Here is a 24,437-nt window from a genome sequence, read left to right on the forward strand (position 1 = left end):
GTAAGTGTGGATTTACATATGGGAAAAAGGCAGAGGGCTGGAGCAAAGGGAAGCAGACATGAGCCAATGCAAAGGGACAGTCACGTCACTCTCCAGCTGATTGCTGTCCTGCTGCAATGCAAGCCTGTCATTGTCATACCTTCCAGTTTTTCAAAAGATGGGAGGAAACTGTGTCCTTGAATAAATTTTCAAATTTATGACTATTAATGATAAGTAATTGAAAGTTTTCAAAACACTGCATGTGCCCAACCAATGCACACGGCCCAGGTTCAGTTTGCTTACATGCTTTGTGTTGCTTTGCAATAGCAGAGACCAGCCAAAGCTGGGGTGGGCCTCCTTTCCAGCTCCCCAGCCCAGGCCTTGCCAGAATTGCTAAGCGGGGAGCTGTGCTTTGTTTGTCTCAAGTCATTCCACACAGCCTGCTCTTTTCTGAATGTGCTTCACTGCATTGTTTTGCACACAGAAGATTTTATTTAGATATAGATTATGCTTTGGCAGCCGCTTCTGCACTCCCAATTATGCTGATGAATGAAAAGATGTTACCAAATAGTACACCTGCTTAGAATCACAGAACATCAGCCCTGGAAGGGCCTGTTAGAGATCACATTGTCCAGCATTTTTTAAACATTTATTTTTAGCAGAGGGCCAATAAAGAAACACTCTTGATAAGTAAATTGGATGAAAGTAGAGCTGTTCTAATTGAAGTGGGTTGGGAGCCCAGAGCCAATTTTATGGGCTTCTCCCAACTCCTATGTAGACCCCTGATGGTTTTCTTGGGGGTGGGGCCCTGAAGCATTGAGGAGAACGGTTGGAAGCTAATGAGCTATTCTAATCTTCCATTTTACAAATGAGAAAACTGAGGCCCAAGGAAGAGATAGGGTTTACACAAGGTCGTTTAGTGGATTAAAGGCTAAAACTAGATAAGCACGCTGGCCGGAGCACCTGTCCTGACACATTACAGACTCCTTGCAATTTGCAAATACCTGTAGAATGAGTGAATGTAATTAAAGGAAATATCTGCCATGGTTCAGGGGCAAGAAAGAGACATTAATTGTGACTGCCCTAGTCAGGGAGGTGTTTATTCAAAGAACAAGCAAATGCTAAGGAGCTAGGCTGTAGAAGCACAGGGCTAAGCCCCGCTAGAAGCCAGGGTGTATTGCATGGCCTCCAGCATTACCTTCGGCACGCTGTGCGCCTGTAGCACAGTGCTGAAGACCTGACCTCGAGAGGTGCCATTTCACTGACTTCCTTGGATGGCCTCTTGATGTTTCCCCCAAGCCTGCATCCACTGAGGGAGGCAGATATATAATATCACATAATGACATCTTGGAAGATATTACTAGAAGAAGAAATCATGGACAGAGGTCAAATAAAAGACGTCCATTGCAGAAAATACAAAGTAAAGGCTGCTTTGCAAAAAACACCCTCTCCTTCTTGGCTGAACTTTTGAGGAAGAGGAAAGCATATCAGCCTGAAGGAGGTTTCTTGGCACTGACAGCCTTCTCCTCATTAGTGACACAGCTGCCTTCCCTCGGCCTATCTCTTTCAGGAATGGAAAACAGAAAGCAGAGGCAGGGAAGGGATGCTTCCTTCACTGCAGCCCACCCTGTGCTCTGTGAGAGGCTGGTGCTAGAATGCTAATGGGATGAACCTAATCATCCACACCAGGACTAAGCACTGTACACATTAGGGCTCAGTGTACCACCTCATAGGCTAATGATAGGTTTCAAAGTGCAATTTGTAGAGTATCTAAAATGGAGTAAAACCTGGAAGCTATCTATGGCAGCCTTTGCTGATTGCCTATATGATTGCTGTTCTCTTCCTCCTAGCTGACTGAAGCCTGATTATTTCTCATGGGATTGCAATTTGCTCACTTAACAAAGCCTTGTAATAGGTGTGGGTCATGTGACCCAAATCTGTTTCATGAGAATCACCGGAAACATACTTCTTGCAGATTTGACGAAGTATTTTATCCAAATTTGAGAAGGGGGAAGGGAAAGAGAAAGATTGATTCAATGAGCGTAGCACATCCCTCATCCATAGCCTTTCCCCTTTGTTCATTCTGGAAAATAACAAGATGCCTAGAGAGGCAGTAGCTATGTCAAAGCCCACAAGGACAAAAGTCACAGCCTGTGGATAGAGGAGCAGCTTTGAACTGACCATCTTCAAACTTCTCATTAAGAAAGACAAAGCTCTGGGTTAGCCATGGCAGTCAGATTTCTGTTACAGCCTTAACTGATACATCATCTAATTCAGCTTCCCTAATTTTAAGGGTTAAATTGTCAAGTGATGCCCTGAGAACCCAAGGACGTTCCTAAGGTCGACAACAAATCAGTATTTGAGTTGAAGCTAAAAGAATCTGCCTCTTGACTCCAATTTCAATGTTCTTATGAATAAACGTTTCCAGAGAATATGCAAATTTTATCCAAAGGGTGTGAAATAGGCAACTGTGCTTTTCAAAGATGACTGATAATGAGTAAATCATACTGCGTGTTAGTTTTTAAAATTTTGTTTTAATGCCAGAAGCAATCAAGCATCATCATCACAATCATCGGTATCATCATCATCTTCTTCTCATCAAGAAAGACTAGAGCAACCCCATGATTATAAGATAGCTAATTACAAGGCTCTCGTTCAAGCTTGAATATGATTTAACATTCTTCTGGGGGGAGTCCAGACATGTATCTGTGTATACGTGTGTATGCATCCTCATGTGTATGTATTGTTTTGGGAAAGAAATTGTGAGTATAGGCAGGCAGCTCTTGGTGGGGACAAGGACAACATGTTGTGGAGGACCCAGTCACTAAAGGGTTAAATTCCTTTGTGTTTTTGGCTTTGGGGATGATGCCAAATGTACTGTGCTTTTCCCCATAGTGTAGAATCATAACATTTGATTTCTGCTTGGCATGAAGCAATACACATTTTACTAAAATGACTTTGCACTTAACCCTCTCACATTTGCTTGGTTTAATGCTGGGCTGCTGTATTAACAGTCATCATGGGAAAGAAAGACACATTCGAGTGCCGTCATCTTGGCCACCTAAGTGGGGAGACCGTTCCTGGCAGACCTGTGGGAGCAGTTGGACTGTTCCTTTTTAAGCATCTGTAGAGTGCCCCGCTTACTACCTAGCTCCAGGAAATGGTGGGAGGTTGTGGGAGGATACGGCATGGGTCATGCCCTGTGGGGGAGGACCTATTGTAATTAGGCAGACTAGGAATATACTGTTTAAAGGTAAATGTGTAGTGGAGATTTAGAAGTTCAGGGCCCATAATGATGTACCATTGAAGGAAATGACTCCTGAGTTAGGCACCAAAAGGTGATACCCATCAGATTGAAGAGAAACTGGCAAAGGGGAAGTATTACAGGAAAGTAACTAGCCTGAGCAAGTACAGTATGTGTCTTGGGGTTAGGGAAGAAGCTGCTGAGAAGATGGGAAGTAGGATTCGAGAGATATCCATTCACTGAGAATTGTGGTAGGCAGAATAACAGCTCCCCAAAGATGCCTATGTCCAAATCCCCAGAACAAGTGAAATATGTTACCATATGTGGCAGAGGAGACTTTTCAGGTATGATTAAGAATCCTGAAAAAGATGAGTGTACCTTGAATAATCCAAGTGGGTGCAATGCAATGGCAGTGTCCTTGTAAGTAAAACTAAGTCAAGACAATCATAGCCATAAAGAGTTGAAAAAAATACATTGCTGACTGAGGACAGAAGTGGGAAGCTACAAGCCAAAGAATGCAGACAGCCCCCAGGAGCTCAAACGTGGAAGGAAACTGATCATCCTTCAGCCCCCTTGGAGGAACTCAGACCTGCCTACACCTTTGTCTTTCAGCCCAGTGAAATCCATTTCAGACTTTGGATCTCTACGAGTATAAGATAATTAGTCTTGTTTTAAGTCAGTAAATTGGTGATGATTTATGATAGCAATGACAGAAAACCAATACAAGCACCTTCTCAATGCTAGGAGTGGGGGTTAAAACTGAAAGCAGATCAGTGATGTAGCACCCTGACCTCATGGACTTGTGATCATTGTGCTGAAGTTAAATACTAATTGCAGAACTACTTACTTATGATTGCGAAGATGAAATAACTGCAGAACAAAAGCTTGGTGTGTCTGCAAAATCTGTGATGGAATCCTGTCTAGTGAGTAGCCCCTTTCCCATAAGGAGGAGCTGAGCATCCCAGGTTCTGAGCAGTGCTGTCCTGCGGGCCACCTATCTAATTTTAAGAAATATTTAAAAGGGACAGTGAAACTAACTGCGGCAAGATAGATGCTCCCTTCAATTCATTGTAAATTAAACATTGCACTGAAGATGCCTAACCTGCCAAACATCCCGGTTTAGCAGCTGACTACATTGTGACATCCGGGTTGTTTCCTCTGAGATTGCAAGGCTGAGCGGAAGCTGCAGTTTGTGGCTGCCACCCAGCATCACATGAGAGAAATCAGACCCTATATCGCTAGCCTGGGGAAAGATCCAGATTCACAGTACAGTTTCTACTGAATGAAGATCACTTTTACACCACCGTGAAGTTAAAGATCCTAAGTCACGCTGTCATAAAATACAGGATTGTCTGTATTTTATGTAGCCCTGTATCCCAAAGCATTATCATTTCAGCCTGTAGTCAGTGTAACGCATTCTTGAGGGTCTATTTTAATTTATTCTTGGAAATCTGCTGGATTTTTTTCACACCTACATTTCCCCTTGGACTAGCCACAGTTCAGGTGCTCAAAAGATGCACGTGGCTAGTAGCTTCCAAGTTGAGTAGCAGGGTTGCAGAGGATGCATAAGGATCTACTTGCCGGGGCAGATGTAGGGTAGGATACAGTGTGAGAATGGGGCCAGGAGAAGAAGGAAAGAACTTAGAAGGAAGGCACTTGAAAGCCCCAGGGGAAGGAGTGGGGTGCACTGAGGAGCAGAGAGTAGGCAGGAAAGGGCATCAGACAAAATGGGACTGTAGAGCTTGATCCCAAGAGCAACAGAAGCTGTGGGCCAATAAGGGTAATTTGAGGCTTTTTAAGACATTTATGAGGTCAGAGAGAAGTACAGGACCATAAACATTCTGACCCTTTCCCTAACTTGGCTCTTGGGTGTAAGGGTGAACCAATAAACTGAGCAGCTTATAAAGTTCCTTGAAAACATCAGAAATTCCATGGGGTTGGCCACTATCTTTTCATACTGTTTTGTCCTGAATCTGGTCTAGGGTGGAGCCCAAAATATTCACCACCACCGTATCATCATCATCATTAGCTCACTGAATTTCCTCACAATGTCAGACACTGGTCAAAGCTCTTAGTTTAACATTCATTCTTTTGAGTTGTCCAGCAGTTCTACTGGGAAGGTTTAATTATTATCTCCATTTCACAGATGAGATCATGGAGGCTCAAGGACATTGAATGACAAGCACATGGCTACACAGCCATGGAATAGGGCTAGTAGGACCTCACCAACAGTATCAGATTCTGAGATTCTACAGTGCCGGGTGCCAGATGCCAGAAAGGAAGCTGACCAGGCATCTCCTGAAGATGAGGAGAGAACTGATTACCTGACTCATCACATTGGCAGGAAGGTGCTCTTCCAAGGCTAAGGCAAAGAGCAGATGTCTATGTCGTCTTTTCAAACCGAATGAGTGATTTGTTTTCCTTTTTGAGTGACAAACTGCTTTATTTTAGAGTTTTTAGGAGGCTTGCTGAACTATGAAATCTAGGAGGTCATAACTTGCTCTTACCTTTGTTCATTTCAGACTCTATGCCAGGCTTTTGATTTCTTGCTGCGTAGTCCAGGCTGGACTTGAACTCACCACATAGCTCAGGCTCACCTTGAACTCCCAGCAGTCCTTCTGCTTCTCCTGAGTGCTGGGATTAAAGGCGTGTGCCCCATGCCTGGCTTTATGCCAGGCTTTTGAGAGCCAGGGGGTCTCAGACAGAGGACTCCTGTCTGACATCAACCTCAGAGGGCTGGTGACTTCCCCAATTTCATTGCTAATCTGGTCCGCAAAGCTTTCTTTACTTTCTTCCTTTCTTGGTCATCTTCTTAGTGCCCTCTGACCCCTGGCATTCACCCTTGTGTACCCCCTAAGAAGAGTGATGGGTGAGGCCTTTGTACAGATTAGACACATGGCACAGGAAACACACGGTTCCTTTCTTGTTACGCACCTCCGGCTCTTCGCTGTGCTCTCATTACCAGCAGATCCTTTCCCAAAGCCTGTGTAATTCAGCATTTGGATTTATCCCGCTGGCTCCCTGGCACTTTAAAAGCCCTTTCTAATTGGTATCTGTTCCCTGTGAGATTGGGCTTCCATTATGTAAAAAAGACCCTCAAACCAATTCCCTTCTTTGCCTTTTTTAGAATATAGCAGCAGGTGTGATCCTTGAATGAGACTTTTTTTTCCAAATGAGTTTGTATTCAACTAGCTGCAAATCTCTCTCCCCCGCCTCTCGCTGTATTTATATACATAAAGATATGTGCACACACACACACTTGGTTTATATGAACACAAAATGCAATGTGCTGAAATTCCATTTTCTGGATATAAAAGAATAAAATCGCTTTAGGGAACAATTTAAAGGCCACTGAGATCACACTGTATTTAGAAATCAGAATCTCTTTCTCCTCTTCCCTAGTCTGCCAAATATCTCCTCCACAGACTATAACAGTGCAGGTCAAAAGTATCTAAGAGATCTCCAGTCTATGGCATGTCCGCCCTTTATTTTAAAACATCTTAAATATATCCTTATCATGCCCAGTGCCCTCCAGTGTTCTAAAGGGCTTTGTTGCATAAGCAATTTCTCTATTCCGTCGTGGCTTATCTGACAGTTTCCCATTTATTTTCTACCTATTATTGTACTCGACTTTGAATTTTAAAACCCCACTGTGGTTTGAAAAAGACTTAAAGGATCTTGAAGGACGAAATCAGAAACCTAGATTAGCAATTACTAGAAACTTGCCAGAAAGTAAAAATTTTTTTCCTGTTTGGACCAGAGCAAAGACTTAAGACTTAAGTGTAATCTGAACGCATTGTATAATGAAGCTGATACTCCAAAAAAATGTCTTTGTATTTCACTCATCTCTTTGCCTGACCTCACCATTTCATTCTCACAAGTGAAGATACACCTAGAGTGATGAAGTTTTTACTTGGGTTCTGTGTGAAAAGACTCCAAAATTAAGCCTCATTTAGGCTGAATGAAAATTCATTTGCTTGCTGCCTTTTCTGTCAGCTCCTTTCTTTCTTCTTTAATCAAAAGCAACCTGGTCACACACCCTACTGAATGAGTTTCTAAACCCCTGGGAGCCTTCTACCCAAGATGAGGGCGGCAGATGTTTATCTTGACAATGGAGAAAAGTAGGTGGGCTTTCTGGGCTATGCAACTCAGGAGGGGAAGGAGGCAGTTGCAGATGAAACATATAGAGTCAGTTTTGATCGCTGGAATATGCCTGTTTTCTCTCCCCGGAGAATTTGCACTTCCTAACTACTTCTACTTATTGCTCATCTCTGCCACTTCTGTTGTGTGCATTCTGAAGTGTCCATTCAGTTCTGCTCAATGAGGCTGTCCTTCATGGTTCATTTTGACCAAACATCGGAGTAATAGCTAGCGTTATATAGTGTATCACATACCAAGCACTAATCTTATTGTTCAAAAAATAACAATTCATTTGTTCTTGAAAACAGCTCCATGATGTGAATGTAATTATCATCCCAAGTTACCGATGAGGACTTTGAGGCTTCAAGAGGGGGGACAAATTCACCCCCAACATCACACAGCTAGAATGGTTGAGTTAGTTTACAAATTTAGGTGGTCTAGATCCAGAACTGGTTCTCTTAACCAATGGGCAACACTGTCCCTGCCACTGGGTGTTGATGTGGTTTGATTCTGGCACATATAGACATATAGTCACACGATTTTCTCAACAAGAGGACATTGCTTTTGCATTTTTATGAGGTGCATATCCAAGTCACATACCTACCAAAAATAAGACCTAGCTGGAAAATAATCAGCCTTGAAAAACTAGAGATCATAAATGCCAGCCCAAGCAGCCTATCCTTGCCTTACACGCCTTACAGAGCACGAAGAGTAGTGATGACGGGTAAGGCAAGGACAGGCTAATTGGGGCTGGAACTGTTGATTTCTAATTTTCAAGGCTAATTTTTTTCTAGCTAGGTCTTATTTTGGGGGAAAGAGGGTAGTGTGTAAAGGAGCTAGGCAAATTAATTCCTCATTGGGAAAATACTGATTTTTAGCTTCTAATACGTTCTTTGGTCACTGCTACCAATGCAAAGGTGAGAATGGGCAAGGATTCTACCTTCATGTACTTCTCGTGAAGCTTGTCAGTGGGAAAAACAGGAGTGAAGGGAATGGTTCAACAAGTACAGACATCCTTTCCAAGCTGGGTGAGAAGACAGAACAGGAGCAACCAGAACAGTTATCTGATCTACTGGAGGCAAGATGGGACTTCAGAGGGCTCCCCCTGCACCCCAGGAAGGAGCATGTAAGCTAAGATAGCCACAAAGACGGGAGCCTTGGAGTAACAATGGCGGCAGTGGGAAACAGGCAGGAGAAAGTATTCTCAAAGAAGGAGACTGAGCGTAGGCTTTTTAGGAGGGGTGCAAAATGGCTTTGTGACCCTGGACCAAGCCAATGTGGCTAGAAGGCCAGCAGCAAAGGGAGGGGGCTCTAGGGCACATCTTAAATGAGGCACAGCGAATAAGAAATTGTGGCTCATCGGCCCATAAAGCAATGTTTTCCCTCACTGTTCCACTGATCAGTGAGGTCCTTGGTAGCAAGGTTTGTTTTCCTCCTTTCCTGAAACTCTTTGTAAAAGCATGTTTTCCAAACTCCAGAAATGGCTTATAATGCAGACAGACATAATTCCAAATATCCCTGTGCTACAGTCAGTAAGAATTTCAATAAGGAGGGCTGCGTTTGTATAAGAGATAATGCAGGTGAAAACCCTTGTAAACAGTGGAGAGCTTTCCACAGGCCTGTGTTATTATCTCGCATAATGGGCCTTGTTTTGGGTGACGCATGTGCCTCTGGCCTTGGTAATATATGTAAAGTGTTCAAAGCAAGCCTGGTTTGTGGTAAACAACTATTCAGGTATTAACTATTGTTTTTACTTCCATGCCTCCCTTTCTTCCCTTCCCCAGGCTTCATGAAACTGTTTTAAGTGCCCATGTCCCTCTTCTCTTTCAGGCCAGAACAAAATCTGCTTCATCCCAGGCATGGTGGGACCTATATTAGAGATGACACTTATCCCTGAGGCTGAGCTTCGGAAAGCCACCATACCAATCTTCTTCGACATGATGCTGTGTGAATATCAAAGGAGTGGGGATTTCAAAAAGGTAAAAAATGAGGCCGGAAACTCATGCCAGCATCCCTAATCCCCAGCCCATTTCCCCATAATGATACCCTCATTCCGTCTGCCTGAGCTTCACTCGGAGGCTCTGAGGCAGGACACAGACATTTATTCATGTGCCCAGAATGAGCTGGCAGATGGAATTTGGTCAGTATTCTATCCTGCCTTTCTGCCTGAGGCCAAGATGAAGAAGCACAATCTTGCTGTGTATTTTCTTGGTCCCTCTCTCAGGAGAATACACATCCTACTTCCATACCTAATGGCTCCCCAAGGTGTGTTTCCGGGCCCTACCCTTTCTACCCTTGTCTGAGGAGTCATCTTTTTGGATAGCTTCAAAGATCTACATTATCTAGCAAACGCCGGCCCAGGCGTCACTCTGGGCCATGCATCAAAGTGGGCAGCAAATACAGTTGGAGGCACATCCCTCAGGAGGGACCAGTGTGTGTGTGTGATTGGGGAACAGGAGGCTTCCCCCATACATGACTAAGGGCTTCTGTAAAATGGGAAGCACGTTGGCCGAGTGCTTTCATTGGGAATCTGGCCTCTTGAAGAATGAGGACCACTATCTAAGCCAAACAATCCAAAAGATCTAGCAGGGGAAGAGTACGCCCACTCTCACAGCAGGTGTGTGGCACCAGCTGCTCATTTCCCTCATCTAGGAAGGTGGTCTCGAGGTCCCAGCAAGGCTGCCTAAGCACCTTCCTCAAGTCCTGTCTTTTTCCTCTCTGCCCTGACTTTTCACCTAGTTTTCCCACTAACTGGCTTCCTCCCTCTTCCTTTCTCTCTCCCCCAGTGTTTCTGCCTGTCCCTTCATATCGTATCCTACCACCAACTACTTTTTCATGAAACATGTCCTTAAAGGATAGCAGGTGCCAAACTAACCCTTCCTCACCATTCTCAGGGACGTTGCCCTTGCTCATTGATACCCTAATCCCTACCCATTAAAGTCCAAACCCTCTAGTCAGTGTTCAAGGCCCACCCAGTTCTGGCTGTTCTTTGAAGTTTCTGGCCATTCCCTCTACACTTGCCCCATTGCATCTATTCTTCAGCCATTCCTGCAGCTCACCTGAGTGACCTTGCCCCAATGGGAGACCTTCTTCCTGTTATATTTCTGTGTGTTTGCAACCCTGCCTGCCAGCAGCTTCTAACCACCTACTGATCCTGCAGAGCCTGTTCCAGGTACCATGTCTTTAAGAAAATTTTGCATCCTATGCCTCCCACTTTTTCTATCCCAAGAATGACTATTATACCACTTTGCTTTGTATCCCTCTCTGTGCATTTATCTGTGTCTTCCTCAAACTCACCTGAGAAGGATGATGATGCTGACAATGACTGTCATTAATTGGGCATTTACTATGTTTCAAACACTATTAAGTACTTCCCATCCATCAGTTTGTGTAGTCTTTTTTATTACAACCCTATGTAGTAGGCAACATTCTATCCCCACCATAAAGGTGGAAAACAATGATGCTCAGAGAGAGGGAATCGCTTGTCCAAAGTCACACATCTAGAAAGCTGCAGAGCAGAGGCAACAACACAAAGATCCTTACCATTCCCATACCCACACCGTAATCACATCATCCAGCCTGTAATAGTCACAGTCAATGTCAGCTGCAGCAGTGAAAGCCACCTGGTAGCACCATGTTTTCTGAAATGTGTTTCAGAAAACATTAACCCAATGAAATGCTCCAGAGAGAAGATTTCAGGTTAAATACCTTGGATACCACAGTGCATGGTACCCTGCCTTGCAGATTCCCAGTGTATACTAAAGAAATCAAGAACTTGGATATTCCATGGCAAACAGACATGTTTAATTTCTGAAATTTATTTTGTAAGAACTATTACTGGATCCATCATTCTTTCAATCACACTTTGAAAACAATTGCTCTAAGAGGAATAAAAGACTAATTTTCTAAGGTAGTACCTATGTGAGGGAATGTTTCCCTTTGGGTATCAGTGGAAGCACTCTAGTCCCAGAAAGGTCAGTGACCAGCTGCCTCCTTTACAAAGAGCCTTGGAAGAAATTAGGCTGAGGAGTTCAGATGGAGAAAAAGATGATATCTGACCAGCTGGGCCAGGAGAATGGGAACCCTGGGCTGGGTGTTAGGATCTATTGCCTCTTAATGGTAGAGCACAAACTGTAAAGCTTGGGAATGCCTGAAAGCATACAAAATCAGAGAAAAAGACTACTTTGGCTCAGATCAGTGTCTAGGTTAGCAAGTGTTTGGGAGAATTCCTGACAACAGGCATGTAAAGGAAACACTCACATATCTAATGATATACAACGTCCGAAACAGAAAAAGTATCTGGTCATTGTCGAGATTGAGAGCTGATGGGTGATTGGCAATCTCATGTCTTCAGAGGCTCGATGCTGTTGTGACTTTCCTTTCCTGAAGGATTCCTTTTGTATCATATATCCACCTATTTTCCATAAATGGGATCATCTTTGGGCTTTTCACTTCAATATGAGTTCATTGTAAGCATTTTCCCCAATTGCTTCAGTTTGCTCCTCCCTTATCAAAAGAGACAGGACTATCAGGCTGACTAATGGTGCAGTTGGTGATGTGAAAACAAGTTGGATTGTTTGGTGGGAGTCCTGCTGTGACATGAACAGGCCCAGGCATGTGGCTTTAGGCTCAAAGTAAGCAGCTATGAAGGGTGATCGCAGGAAAAGAGGCAGACAAGGAGGCCCAGCATGCTAAACCCCAAGCAGCCCTGATAGTCAGAACCAGAGTGAAGCCCAGAGCAGAGATCTGGAAACCAGAGGGCTGCATGTGAAAACTGGCCTTGATTCATGCTATGGTTTGTGTCTGGATGTCCCCCAACCAAAGCCTCATGCAATCATGAGGGTAGGCTTTTTGGAAGCTACTGAAACTAGAGTTTGTGACTGATTCATGGTACAATCCTTGGGTTAAGGGTGTGAGTACTACACCCACCCTAGGGCACGTAGCCTGCATACAATATAAGGGACTAAAAGAGGCTTTCTCCCGTCCTCTCTTGTTGCTTTTGGTACCTTCTGCTGCCATGAAGGGTTGTGCATCTACTATGCCATCCTACCTTAAAGCCAGCTGATTATGAACTGAAACCCCTACAAACTGTGAGCTAAGTAAATTTTTCCTCCTTTAACCTGCGCATCAGGCATTTTGTCTCAGCAAGGACAGAAAAAGTAACTAAAGCAGTGCTTGATACCAAATCATTAGGTAAGAAAGAACCATGAGCCTGAAATATGACATTGTTGTCTTTCTAAATAGCTTGATCCTTATTCTCTCTCTTAAATCAAGACCTGTATCACCATTGCTGCCTTTTCTAAATCAGTCAGCCACATACTCAGGAGGAAGAAATCTTGTGCCCTAAATTCCTATTAGAAAATATTCTAGTAAAGGAAGGAATGTAAATAGTCAAGATCCTTTAAAGAGAGGCAGCAGAAATGCATAGGGAAGACCTGATACAAATGTGATGACCTGTGACTCACGGCTAGAAGAGAAAAGAGAAGGCTTCCTCAGGGTGTCAGGGCTCTTGGAGTTCACCACTTGTTCTTGATTCGGCTTCTTATGATTCACATTGGCCTTTGTAGAACCTGACTTCTGTAAAAGCAATCTATGGTATTCCCTAACCAATATCCACCTGGCAAGGATGAGGTGAGGAGTCAATGAAGTAATGCAGTTGTGAAGCCATGAATGAAAATGAAATTAACCTGGAAGAGTGAAGCCATAACCTAAACCATTCACAATGACAGTGTGGGGGATACAGCCTATCACAGTGATATAGCAGGTTCTTCTAGGAAAGGCTTATACTGGGATTTGGATCTCCTTTTGCTCAAGTTCATCCATCTTTGAAACCCAAGACAAAGGTCTTTGTTTCAGCTTCTGCACATATAAATTGGGGACCCTACCCACACCCCATGGCTATTGTAGAGGTTAAATGGGATTACGATGCTGCTGATGACAACAGAGTGACAAGAAGATGATCATTGCCAACAGTGACTGAGCATCCATCATAATCCAAGCACCAGGATGTCCCACTCATTCCTTACAGTGCCACCTTAAAAGAAGGCGGGATTTTCAATTTGCATTTGAGAAGTGGGAACACTGAGCATCTGAAGATTTTATTAACTTCTCCATGGCCACGTGGCTGGGAAAACATGGCAAAGTGAGATTCATCCAAGTTTCTTTAGTGCCAAAGCCTGTGGTCATAGCCACTCCTGAGCACAGCACCTGTGCCAGTGGTATCCTTCGCTCTCGAGCCACCCTGGAGGGCTCAGGCACTGCATGGCATCATATGACTCTGCTCTGTCTCTGGCACCCTGCAATTTCCCTCTTGGCAGGCGCTTTTGTGACCCCGAGACAAGTGCTTATTTACCCCATCCACTCTTTCCTCCGAAGAAAAGTTCATCTCAAAAGGAGGAATGGTGCCAGCATGTCCCAGTGAACCACTCAGACAACAAATAATGCTGGTTTTCTCCCCTAAAGCTGCTCTCTACCAGCATTCTGCCGTAATAACATTAGCAGTGATAATATGTTGAGATAGCTCAGTGCATACTTACATTCATGTATTTCTCTAGTGCTTTATGTATAAAATCCCCTTCTACTCCTCTTTCCTCCAAGCTGTAGGTATTACTGTGACACCCATTGCATTGAGAAGGGTGAGCAAACCACAGCCTGAAGGACCAAACCATCCTGCCACCTATTTTGTAAATGGTTATACTGAAACTCAGCCATGCCAGCTTGTTTATGTGTTGACTATGCCCGCTTTTGTGTAGCAGATCAAGTAGCTGTGACAGAGACCATCTTGTCCACAAAGAAGGACAAGGCACTAAATAGGCACTAAACTGGCAGAAAATATTTGCCAGTCATGACCCTAAGGGTTACAAAGACCACCTCCCTTCCCAACATGGTAGAGGGAAAGGGTGAGGGATTGAACGCCAGACAGCCAAATAGCAGAGGCTGTCCTTGCAGTTCCTTGGCTCTGTTACTTTCTGCTCTGGCCTTAGCACCGAAGACATCCCTAAGAGGATAGCTCTGAAACCTGGACCTTGAACTGTAATTAACACAAATAAAATGCATGACAAGTTGCATCTGTAAAGGGCGTGATTCATTTGCAGACTAGCAGCCCAGATCCTCATGAGATAGCTGCCCATCCAGAACGCTGTCATTATTTCCTTTTGTTCTTTCTTTCTGGAAGTCTCTGCTCCAGCTGAACGATACTCCTCATTTTCCTCCATCTTCCCAGTTCCACACCCTTCCTTGCACTGTTTCCCCCACCTCAATGCCCTTCTTTTTCAGATCTATCAGAACCATACTCATCTTTCTAGTCCTAGTTGTCTCTTGCAGTAAGTCTCCCCCAGATGTGGGAGCCCTCAGATAATTCCTTCTCATGTGTGCTGTGTCAGCACAAGCCTTTCTGTTCCTTCTGGCACTCTTAGTGCATAAAAGTGAGGGACCAGCGGCATCATGGATGAGATGTGGACCCGAGGGACAGTGAGTCTGGTGCCTGCATTTTATTACCTAACAATTCCAGCTCAGTGGGGCACCATCATGTGTGCACTTGGGAAGAGCCTGCCCAATGGTCTGTACCATTTGGCTGAGTCTCTAGACAGGTCTCTTGCATTTTCAGAACCTCTACTTCTTCATCTGTAATGCGAACCAGTACTTACTGAACTTTTCATGGATTATCACGTTCAAAGATAACCCTAGACCTCCCAGCCTTGTAGGATTATGAAGACTAAATGTGAAGAGATTGAAATAAGAGCCAAGAGTCCCCAAGGCCTCCCTTGGTCTTGATGACCTTTGCCAATGACCCCCACCCCCATGCCAGGTGCCAGTTTCTTTTTTTAATGGTGAGTGGGGAAGAGGAGGGCTGCGTTATTTGGGTGGACTCTTCAGGATGGGGGAATCACTCTGAATCACATTCATATAGAGAAGACAGTCCCACCTTTCAAGAAGATATGTTGAATAAGCAACAACCTCCCAGCCCCACCCCAAGGCAAGATGCTTGTTGACGCTGACTCTGTGGTCACAAAACATTGTCTGGCTTCAGTGCAGCAAGGTGAGGCAGATAAGGTTTCTTACTTTCTGGTCACTTACTAATCTGATCTCTGACCACTGTCCTTGTCACCAGCCGTGACTCTGAAGACTGGCATTTACTTCATGTCTTGTTGTTGCAGGTAACAAAATTCCAGTTTAAACTCCAGTTTATGTCAGCTGATGTATGTGTGTATATATATATCCATAAGTTCATGTAAATGAGGAAACCTCAGCCATGGCTGAATCCAGGGACTATAAAACTGTATTAGGTCTCAGTTTTTCCCGTTGCTGTCTCTCTGCTCTCCTCTGTATTGATGTAACAAGGACCCTGCTTTAATATGGTCATCCTCAGCACCCCCAGTGTTGCAGCCTCCCATCTTCTAACTCAGCAGAAAGATACCTTTTTCTAAGAGTTCCAGCAAAGCCTCAGATTAGACTCTCACTGGATTGACCTGTGCCTTTTTCATCCCAGGGTCTGGGAGAGGAATACACTGAGTAGGAGTCAGGCCTCTGTCTGGTGTCCACGCCTGGTAGCAGGGAAGCATATTCACCCCACCTGAGCCCCAGGACTGACGTTAGGCCTCCTGGGATTGTCACACTGTGGAGAAAGGAGTAGCAGGCAGGCAGAAATCATGGCTGTCTCTGACAACTTGCCATTGCCTCCAGATGATCTGTTCCCTTGTGTACCTCTGTGCCTCTGCACATGCTGGGAATTCCCTTTCCTTCTCCATCATCCTGCAAAATCTTTACTTGACCTTGGAAAACAAGCTCGAATGACACAGTCTGTAATAGTCTGTAAAAATCCCCCCATCTCTCTCTCTCTCTTTCTCTCTCTCCCTCTCCCTCCCCCCTCAATATGTGTGTGTCTTTGTCTCTTTCTGTCTCTCTCCCCAGCTCTCTGCTCTAGCACTCACCACCTGTTATCTCCGCCACCCTCTGGGCACTCCTGAAATGCAGAAGAGTGTCCTGTGACCCTCAGTTCCCAGATCTCGCGCTAATCCTAGGAGATGAGAAGATATCCTCTAAGACTTTGGTTAGAACAAGGAATTGACTAATGTCGACCCTCAGCCTTCTAATGTTATTATTGTTGATTTTCATCTCCTACCTCTTTAGTTTGAAAATGAAATCATCCTGAAGCTGGACCATGAGGTGGAAGGAGGCCGAGGGGACGAGCAGTACATGCAGCTGCTGGAATCAATGTAAGTTCTGTGCCCAGTGCACAACCCCACAACCCCTCAGTGCCTGTCCTCCCTTGGAGGCCATTGTAGAGGCTCATGGGTACTGGAGAATCTCCATTTTTTTGGAAGAAACCTCATTTTTCTCTCTGAGGTGGCCATTTCTTTGATATTGATGGAGTGGGCCAGATACAAAGAAGCTTTCCTGTGTTTGAAAGGAGGACATAATCTGTCCAAATGTCCATTTTATGTCCTAACCATTGGATAATTATTTCTACTTTTCCTTCTCGATTTTTGCCAGATACTGATTATAACCAGTATTTATAGGCCACATGAGCTGAATGGTACGTGCGAAGTGCTCTCTGAGTAATGCCTGTGGTCAGATTTACTCTTTTGGATCCCGATTTCACAGACGGGGCTCTTGAGGCTCAGAGCAGTCAGCACATTCTCCACAGAAGGTTAGAAAAGCTCGTGGAGAGGACAAGCTGGGGCCTGAACCATCCTTTGTGGGAATCCAGTGCCCAGCCCCAGAGCAGGGAGAGAGACAGTGGCCAAGACCACTGAGAGCCAAGACAGGGTTTTCTTTTAACAGCTCTACTGAGATAAAATGCACACAGCATACAACCTACCTAACGTGTACAAGTCACTGACTTTTCAATATGTGTATATGCACAGAGCTGTGCTGTGATCATGACAGTCAGATAACATTTTCATCATTCCCCACAGGAAACTGTACCCTCGGCCACGCACCTCCCACACACACTCCTATCTCCCCCAGCCCCACGCAACCATTTCTCTGCTTTCTGTCCCTGTAGACTTGCATACTCTGGGCATTTTATATATATGGCACCTTGCAATATATGGCCCTTTATGAACTACTTCTTTCAAGTAACGTGATGTTTTCAAGGTTTATCCATGTATCAGGCACTGGTACTTTATTTTCATTTATTTATGTTTAAGTTTTAAATTAGTACACATTTGAAATACATGACAAATACATCCATGGTGAGGAACTGAAACATATAATCTTATATAGAAATATATAATTAAGTTATATATCTATATGTAATTATAAATATTGTATATAATCTTAATTCTTTTTATTTCCCCCTCCCCTCTTCCTCCACCCCTAGGCCATTTTTATTTTTATTTGTTAGTTTTATTTTTTTGAAGTCATGATGTTAGACCAGTTTTACATTTTTCTTCCATTTTTAGAATAAGCTTATTGGTACAATTTAGATATACATAACAATCACATTTATCATAGGGAATTTGTACCTGTACCTGATAGATCCTGATTCATCTTTTTTTCCATTCTCCTTCCTTTCACCCCTCTTCCCCTCCTTACTTACAAAGGCTTTGTTTCTATTTTATCTTTCTTTTCTCATTTTTTCCTTTTCCCTACCTTCCTTTCTCCCTCCCCCCTCCCAAGTTCCCCTTCCCTATTGAACAATTTTCTTCCTATTTCACAATATCTAGTATACATTTTGGTTCTTCTTATACTTTCAGTTTCTCGCACCAGAGAGACAATGTGATATTTACAGATGTGTGTCCAATTTATTTCACTTAAGAGTATGGTCTCAGGGTGCATCCATTTACCTAGAAATGTCTCAAATTTATCCTTCTTTATGGCTGAGTATTACTCCATTGAATAAAAAAAACACATCTTCTTTATCCATTCATTGGGGATATATAGAACTCTTGAAGACATAGATATAGGCAAAGACTTCATGAAAAAAAAAACCCAATAGCAAGGGAAGTATTACAAAGAATTGTCAACTAGAATCTCATTTTATCAAAAAGCTTTTGAACAGCAAAGGAAATCACCGACAGAGTGAAAAGCCAACCCACAGAGTGGGAAAAAGTTTTAAATAGTTGTTCCTCAGACCAAGGATGAATATTTAGAACACATAAAGAACTAAAAGAAAAGACCTTCTCAATTTAAAGATCCAATCCAAAAATGGGCATCTGAGATGAATACAAACTTCTTAAATGAAGAAGTACAAATAGCAAATAAATATATGAAAATATGTTCATCACTGGTCATTCTAGAGATGCAAATTAAAACAACGCTGAGATCCCATTTCACTCCAGAAAGAATGGCTGCTATGAAGAAATCAACCCATAACAAATGCTGGAGAGGCTGTGGGGAAAAAGGAACCCTTCTTCACTGCTGGTGGGAGTGCAGACTGGTGCCACCACTGTGGAAATCAGTGTGGAGATTCCTCAAAAAACTAGGACTAAAGGTCCCGTTCGACCCAGCTATTGCCCTTCTTGGTATCTTCCCAAAAGAATTAAAAGCATCATAACACATTGATATATGTGAACTCATGTTTATATCAGCACAGATTGTAATGGCTATATCTTGCAAACAACCCCTTCATTTTTATTGCCAAATAATAATCCACTGTCTATTCACTAATTTTGTCTGTTCAGTACTTAGTTGGTGAACAGACTATTTTAGAATTTTTTGCTGTAAGCATGCACAAATTTATGTGTAGATTTATGCTTACATTTCTCTTGGTTATATACCTAAGGATGCAATTGCTGGGTCCTATGGCAGTATAAACATAGAAATATTCAACCTTTTGACAAACCACCAGACTATTTTCTAAAGTGGCAGCAATATATACATCCCTACTGACAATATAGGCAGGTTCTGATTTCCCCACACTCTTATTAACACTTGTTAATATCTGTCTTATTGATTATAGCCATTCGAGGGACTGTGAAGTGATAGCCCATTGTGGTTTTGATTTGCATTTCCATGATGGCTTATGATGCTGAGCATCTTTTCATGAGCTTATGAGCCATTTGTATATCTTTGGAGAAAGACATTGATTGCAATTCTAGCATCCCCGCTTTGCAGCTGCATGACTTTGGGCAAATCACACAACCTCTCTGGGCCTCAGTATCCCCATTTCAAAATGGAAATAATAAGCTCCCATGGTTATTTTGAAGACTGGGTAATTATAAAGCATCTGGCACACAGCAGGTACATGCTTAATAAATGTACTTCAGTGCCTCGGCCTGGCTCCCAGTTTCTGTCTTTGGCAGCCTGATAATTGCCCCCCTGCCCAGAAAAGAACTCCTCCCAAGGGTTGGGAATGTGACCAGGCACCCCAAATGTCCCCCTAACTGTATAGTCTCTGAACTGCAAGATGCTCTAATAGAACTCTGATTTAGGCTACTTTTCCCCAATCTTTTCTAAATGTTTAATAACAAAAGCACAGGAAAGGCCTTTCTCTGAGCCCCACAGAGGCCAGCGGGCAGAGCGGAGTCCAGGCATCCTGGTGTCAGCTGGCCCTGGCCCTGGCCTTTCCTGTCTCTGAACACTGTTCTTGTAGACACCTAAAATGCAAACTCTCCGCACTTGAAGGAGAAACCACTGCCTGCTTCTCCAGTGAACACTGAAACTAATCATCCATGGGCAGAAACAATATTTAGCCAGAGTCAGTGTTTATCTTAAAGTTATAAAAAGGAAAATCTAAATATTGACCAGAAGTGGAACCATGTACGACACTGGCAATTTCCATTTTTATAAGCGGATGGGGCTCTGTGGTAGTCTTCAGACTATCAGCAGGGTTTTCAAATCCTTCCTCGGTGATTATTTATAAAAGGAGTCCTTAGAGGTCGAGGAAATTAAAGACAGCTCATTATTTTCCTCCTAAGATAGAGGTGTGAATGCTCCTTACACAAAGCTAATCAAGCCCAACCCAGGGAGTCAGGGCCTCTTCAGAATATCCAGTGGGTTCTGGTTCCTGCTCCTTTCTTTGACCTCTGTGAGCCTCAGTTTCCTTAACTGTAAATGATGGATAAAACTATTATTGGTTTTTGTTCGGATCAAATGAGAAATTTTGTAAAATGCTGAGCATGGTGTCCTGCTTTTTCTTTCTCTTAGTTTTACTTTATTGGCATAGTTTCTGATACCTAATACGTAGCGCAGATGGAATAGCTATTGTTGTTCTTCAGCAGAAAGCTTTGTGCTTACTGGAAGTCAAGATCCTGCTCATCTTTCTCCCCTGGGGCAGTCATCTCAGCTCCTCCAGCCGTTCCTCCAAGCTCCTTAGACCTGCTCCCCCTCAGGGCTTTCCTCAGAGCCCATGCTCATTAATCCAAATCTGGTTTAAATTATAAGTCCCATAATGGATGGAATGATAAGGCATATCCCTGCCTGCTCATGTTCCATGCCTGGGACTGTTTCTAGAAGTAGTAAGGGAACTGGAAGATTGAAAAGGACTGAGGATATGTAGTCTGGACCTGGATCCTACCCAAACCAATTCAGTAGGAAGAGGAGTTGTCACATAACAGGTACTCTGCACACAATTTTTAAAGGAACAAATGAAAGTCCAGGTCTGTCCACACTGACAGAAGGCAGAGCCAGTTCCTCCCTCTGAAGGCCTCCATGCTGAATGTACAGCACTTCCAGGGAGGGGTCAGCTCCCCTCCAGCACCCCAAGGCCATAGCAGAGGCAGTGTGAGAGTGTTTGTTCCTCTCCTTCCTCTGAATGAGTAGTTATTTGCATTATCCCATGATTCCACAGCTCTTTCTCATCATCACTCCCATCTTCTATGGGACTCGAAAGAAAGAAATATGTACATAACCTTGAGAAAACCCAGCTCCATGGGTCTTGGGCCTTGTAAATAATTTGTGGGTTATAATATTGCCTACTTGAAGACATTTCATAAGTATTAAATGGGTTAATCAACAAAGCAGGTTAGCACAGACTATGGAGCCAGGGAGTACTTAGTAGATAGTACTACCATTATATATTATGGCTAATTGTTATCTCTGAATTCCTAGTTTCTACAGTACTACATGTGGGAGGGAGAGATGATTGATGGATGGATAATGGATGCGTGATTTCTAATTAATTGACCCATTATTCTCATCAGTTCTAGACTGTATGAGCAGCTTTCTTGTCTTATGCCAAAGGGTAGAGAAACTTAAAAGGCCAATATCTTCTTCTTCTAAACCCTTGCTTCTCCAGTGTGGTCCATGGACCCAGCAGTATTAGCATCTCCAAGAGCTATGTAGCAAGGGGGAAGCTCAGGCCCTAGCCTAAACCTGATGAATCAGAATCTATCACAGCAATGCTCAAGTGATTTCCTTATACAATAACATTTGCAAAGCGCTAGGTGAAGCCAAGGGTTCTTAATCCTGGCTGGACATTGGAGTGTCCTGGAAAGCCTAAAAAATTAGACAGTGTTGCTTATGTCCACCAAAGATTCCAAGGTTAGAGACCTAACACAGGCATGGGGCTTTGCCAAAGCTTTCCATTTAAACATGGAGCTAGGCTGTGAATGCCTGGTCTGGTTGAGGTCAGGCCTCATGGTTCCTTTTTCCTGGGAAGTTGTGAGCCACAGAAACACTGCAACGCCACGGCATGTCATTGAGGTGGGAAGCAACCTTGGAAGTGGCTGTCCCAGAGGGAGGCAGGCACAGCTGTGGCTGAGCCAGACAGGCCTAAATCACAGGGCCGTTTGCATCTCTCATTGACAACAGGAGAACAGGTGCTTCTCCCAGGGCCAAGATTGATTTGTCTCATCCCAGCCACAGTCTGCAGAGTCATCTCCTTGCAGCCTGGCATGGCCTCTGGGATGAAGTGACTTCCGAAGCCCTTACTTTCCTCATCTTTACCCTCCTAAGAGCTAATGGGACTTACACTGCCACAGGCAAGCGGCAGGAACATATCATGTAGCCTGAGCCATGCTTACCCCAAGAGAAACATGCTGCAGTATCTCTGGGAGAAAACTCGCCAAGGTCGACAGTGATTGGTTTGATTCCCAAGATCATCACTTAAGCTTAACCCTAGGCTGTGTTGGGGAGGCCTTTTCACCTTTCTAAGCCTTGATTTCCTTGTGTGTAAAAAGGATGGAACACTTTTACCTGTCAGAATTCCAGCGAAGGTTTCTTAAGAAAAAGAGACTAGAACAGTACGGGGCCTGGCAGTGAATAAACGATTAATAAGTCATCATTCATCAAAATTTTAAGCCATTCATCTCCCCCTTATTAGCCTGCAGGCCACCTGAGGGTAGACATGGTTCTTTTCACATGGATGCCTTTCTCCAAGATCACACCATGATTTACACATTGCCTGACAACCAGTAGGGGCTTTTAAGATGTCATGTTTTTAAAATTTTCATTTAAAAATTCTGAAGGTTAATATTATAATGAATGTTGTAATTTTTTCAAATAATATATCCATATTTTAAAAATAGAAAAATGAAGCCTTTCCTCCTCTATTTTTCCAGCTCAGCTCCTTGTCAGAAGCAACCATGATTAAGCATTTAATTTAACCATGTGTCACAGGCCACCATGTGTATTTGCACATATATAGAGTGTTTGGTGGTTGAGACATGGATGCAGAAGCCAGACTGTTGATATTAGCCAACTATGTGACCTTGAACAAGTTAGTTGACCTCTCCATGCCTTAGTTTCCACATTTCCAAGAGTCTTGCCTCATTAGACTATGATGGGAGATTAAATGGACTAATGCTTATAAGATGTTAAAGATAACACCTAAGACATAAGTTACATTTTTAAAAGTGACTTAAGTATTTCATTTAGCTATATATTTTATAGAACTTTTCATGTCAAAATGTATTTATCTTTCTAATTCTTTTTAATGGCTTCAGATAATTATATTTTGTGAAAATAGCTTAATTTATTTAACCACTTTGTAATTGATGGACACTTATGATTGTTCCAACTCTTTCATTATTAGATCCAATTTATAAATACTGCATACAGGTCCTGCCATAATTCTCGGAATATTTCTGTAGACAAGATTCCCTGAAGTAGAGTTGTTGGGTCAAATGTTGACAGATGTGAAAACTGCTACTCAAAAAAGTTATCCTAATGTACTCACAATATGAGTATATTAGTATACTATAAAGTAACTATTTTCCCCACACTAGTGTGCCCATATGGGAAGCTTTTTATTTGATTTTTATTTTTTCCTACTTTGATGGTAGAAAAATAAACACTCGCTTCACTATGTGAGTAAATACAGGGAGGGATGAATATGTTGAGCCAACCCATGAGTTGGGCGAGCTTGGATTTGCTGGATTGTTTGGCTTGTGCTCACCCCTACCCCGTACCTCTAGGGCTTTGAACTCACAGCCTTGCATCTGCCCACAGCCTGATGGAGTGTGCTGCAGAGCACCCAACAATTGCCAAGTCTGTGGAGAACTTTGTGAACCTGGTCAAAGGACTCCTGGAGAAGCTGCTGGATTACCGGGACGTGATGACAGATGAAAGCAAGGACAACCGCATGAGTTGCACTGTGAACCTGCTGGTGTGTGGTTGGCGGCTCTCCTCACAGTCCCAAGGGGGCCAGAGTCCTGGGAGCAGCTTAGCTATGGGTCTCACTACTTGATAGGGAAGTGTTGCTAATGACTTTGGAAGTCAGACAAATGTGAGCTCAAATCCCTGCTCTGCCTTGTACTAGCTCTGTGACTTGATGGCTTCCTATGATTCAGATTCCTCATAGGTAAAGTGGGAATTATGAGTATCCCCTTTAGCACTTAATACCTCCACAAGAAGGAAGATAGTAGTGCAGTTGGCTAAAGGAAGGAGCTTTGATGGTGCATAGCCCAGTTCTCATCCAATCTTTGATAATCCGTAGAATAGACCAGCTGTGGAGATGCTCTAAGGTGTTAGTTTGCTTCTCTGTTACATGGAGAAAATAGCAGCCTGTAGTTCATTAGTTTGTGCAGTCTTTGCCCACAGTTAAATGCGCAACATGTGCTACTTGCCTTCTTCTTGCAGAATGAAGTAACACTACTAACTAATGTGCAGATAACTACGAGGGACCAGGTTTACCAGAGCAGTTAATGACAGAGCAGTTAGGCTCTTAACCCCTGAATTATATAAGCTC

General features: G+C 43.3%; 1 protein-coding gene across 2 annotated transcripts in view; it reads left to right on the forward strand.

Moving 5' to 3' along the window:
- The window catches only part of Dock2 (dedicator of cytokinesis 2), a 429,458-nt gene that overhangs the window by 356,034 nt on the left and 48,987 nt on the right, over nucleotides 1-24,437 (forward strand). For both annotated transcript variants that reach the window (XM_005376310.2, XM_013509168.1), the window contains 3 exons: nucleotides 9,194-9,342; nucleotides 16,493-16,578; nucleotides 23,699-23,855. In XM_005376310.2, coding sequence (XP_005376367.1) covers nucleotides 9,194-9,342; nucleotides 16,493-16,578; nucleotides 23,699-23,855 — 392 coding nt within the window. The remainder of the gene's footprint in view (nucleotides 1-9,193; nucleotides 9,343-16,492; nucleotides 16,579-23,698; nucleotides 23,856-24,437) is intronic.

The sequence above is a fragment of the Chinchilla lanigera genome, unplaced genomic scaffold, assembly GCF_000276665.1.
Source record: "Chinchilla lanigera isolate Chin_1 unplaced genomic scaffold, ChiLan1.0 scaffold00007, whole genome shotgun sequence".
In the NCBI taxonomy this organism is placed as follows: Eukaryota; Metazoa; Chordata; class Mammalia; order Rodentia; family Chinchillidae; genus Chinchilla; species Chinchilla lanigera.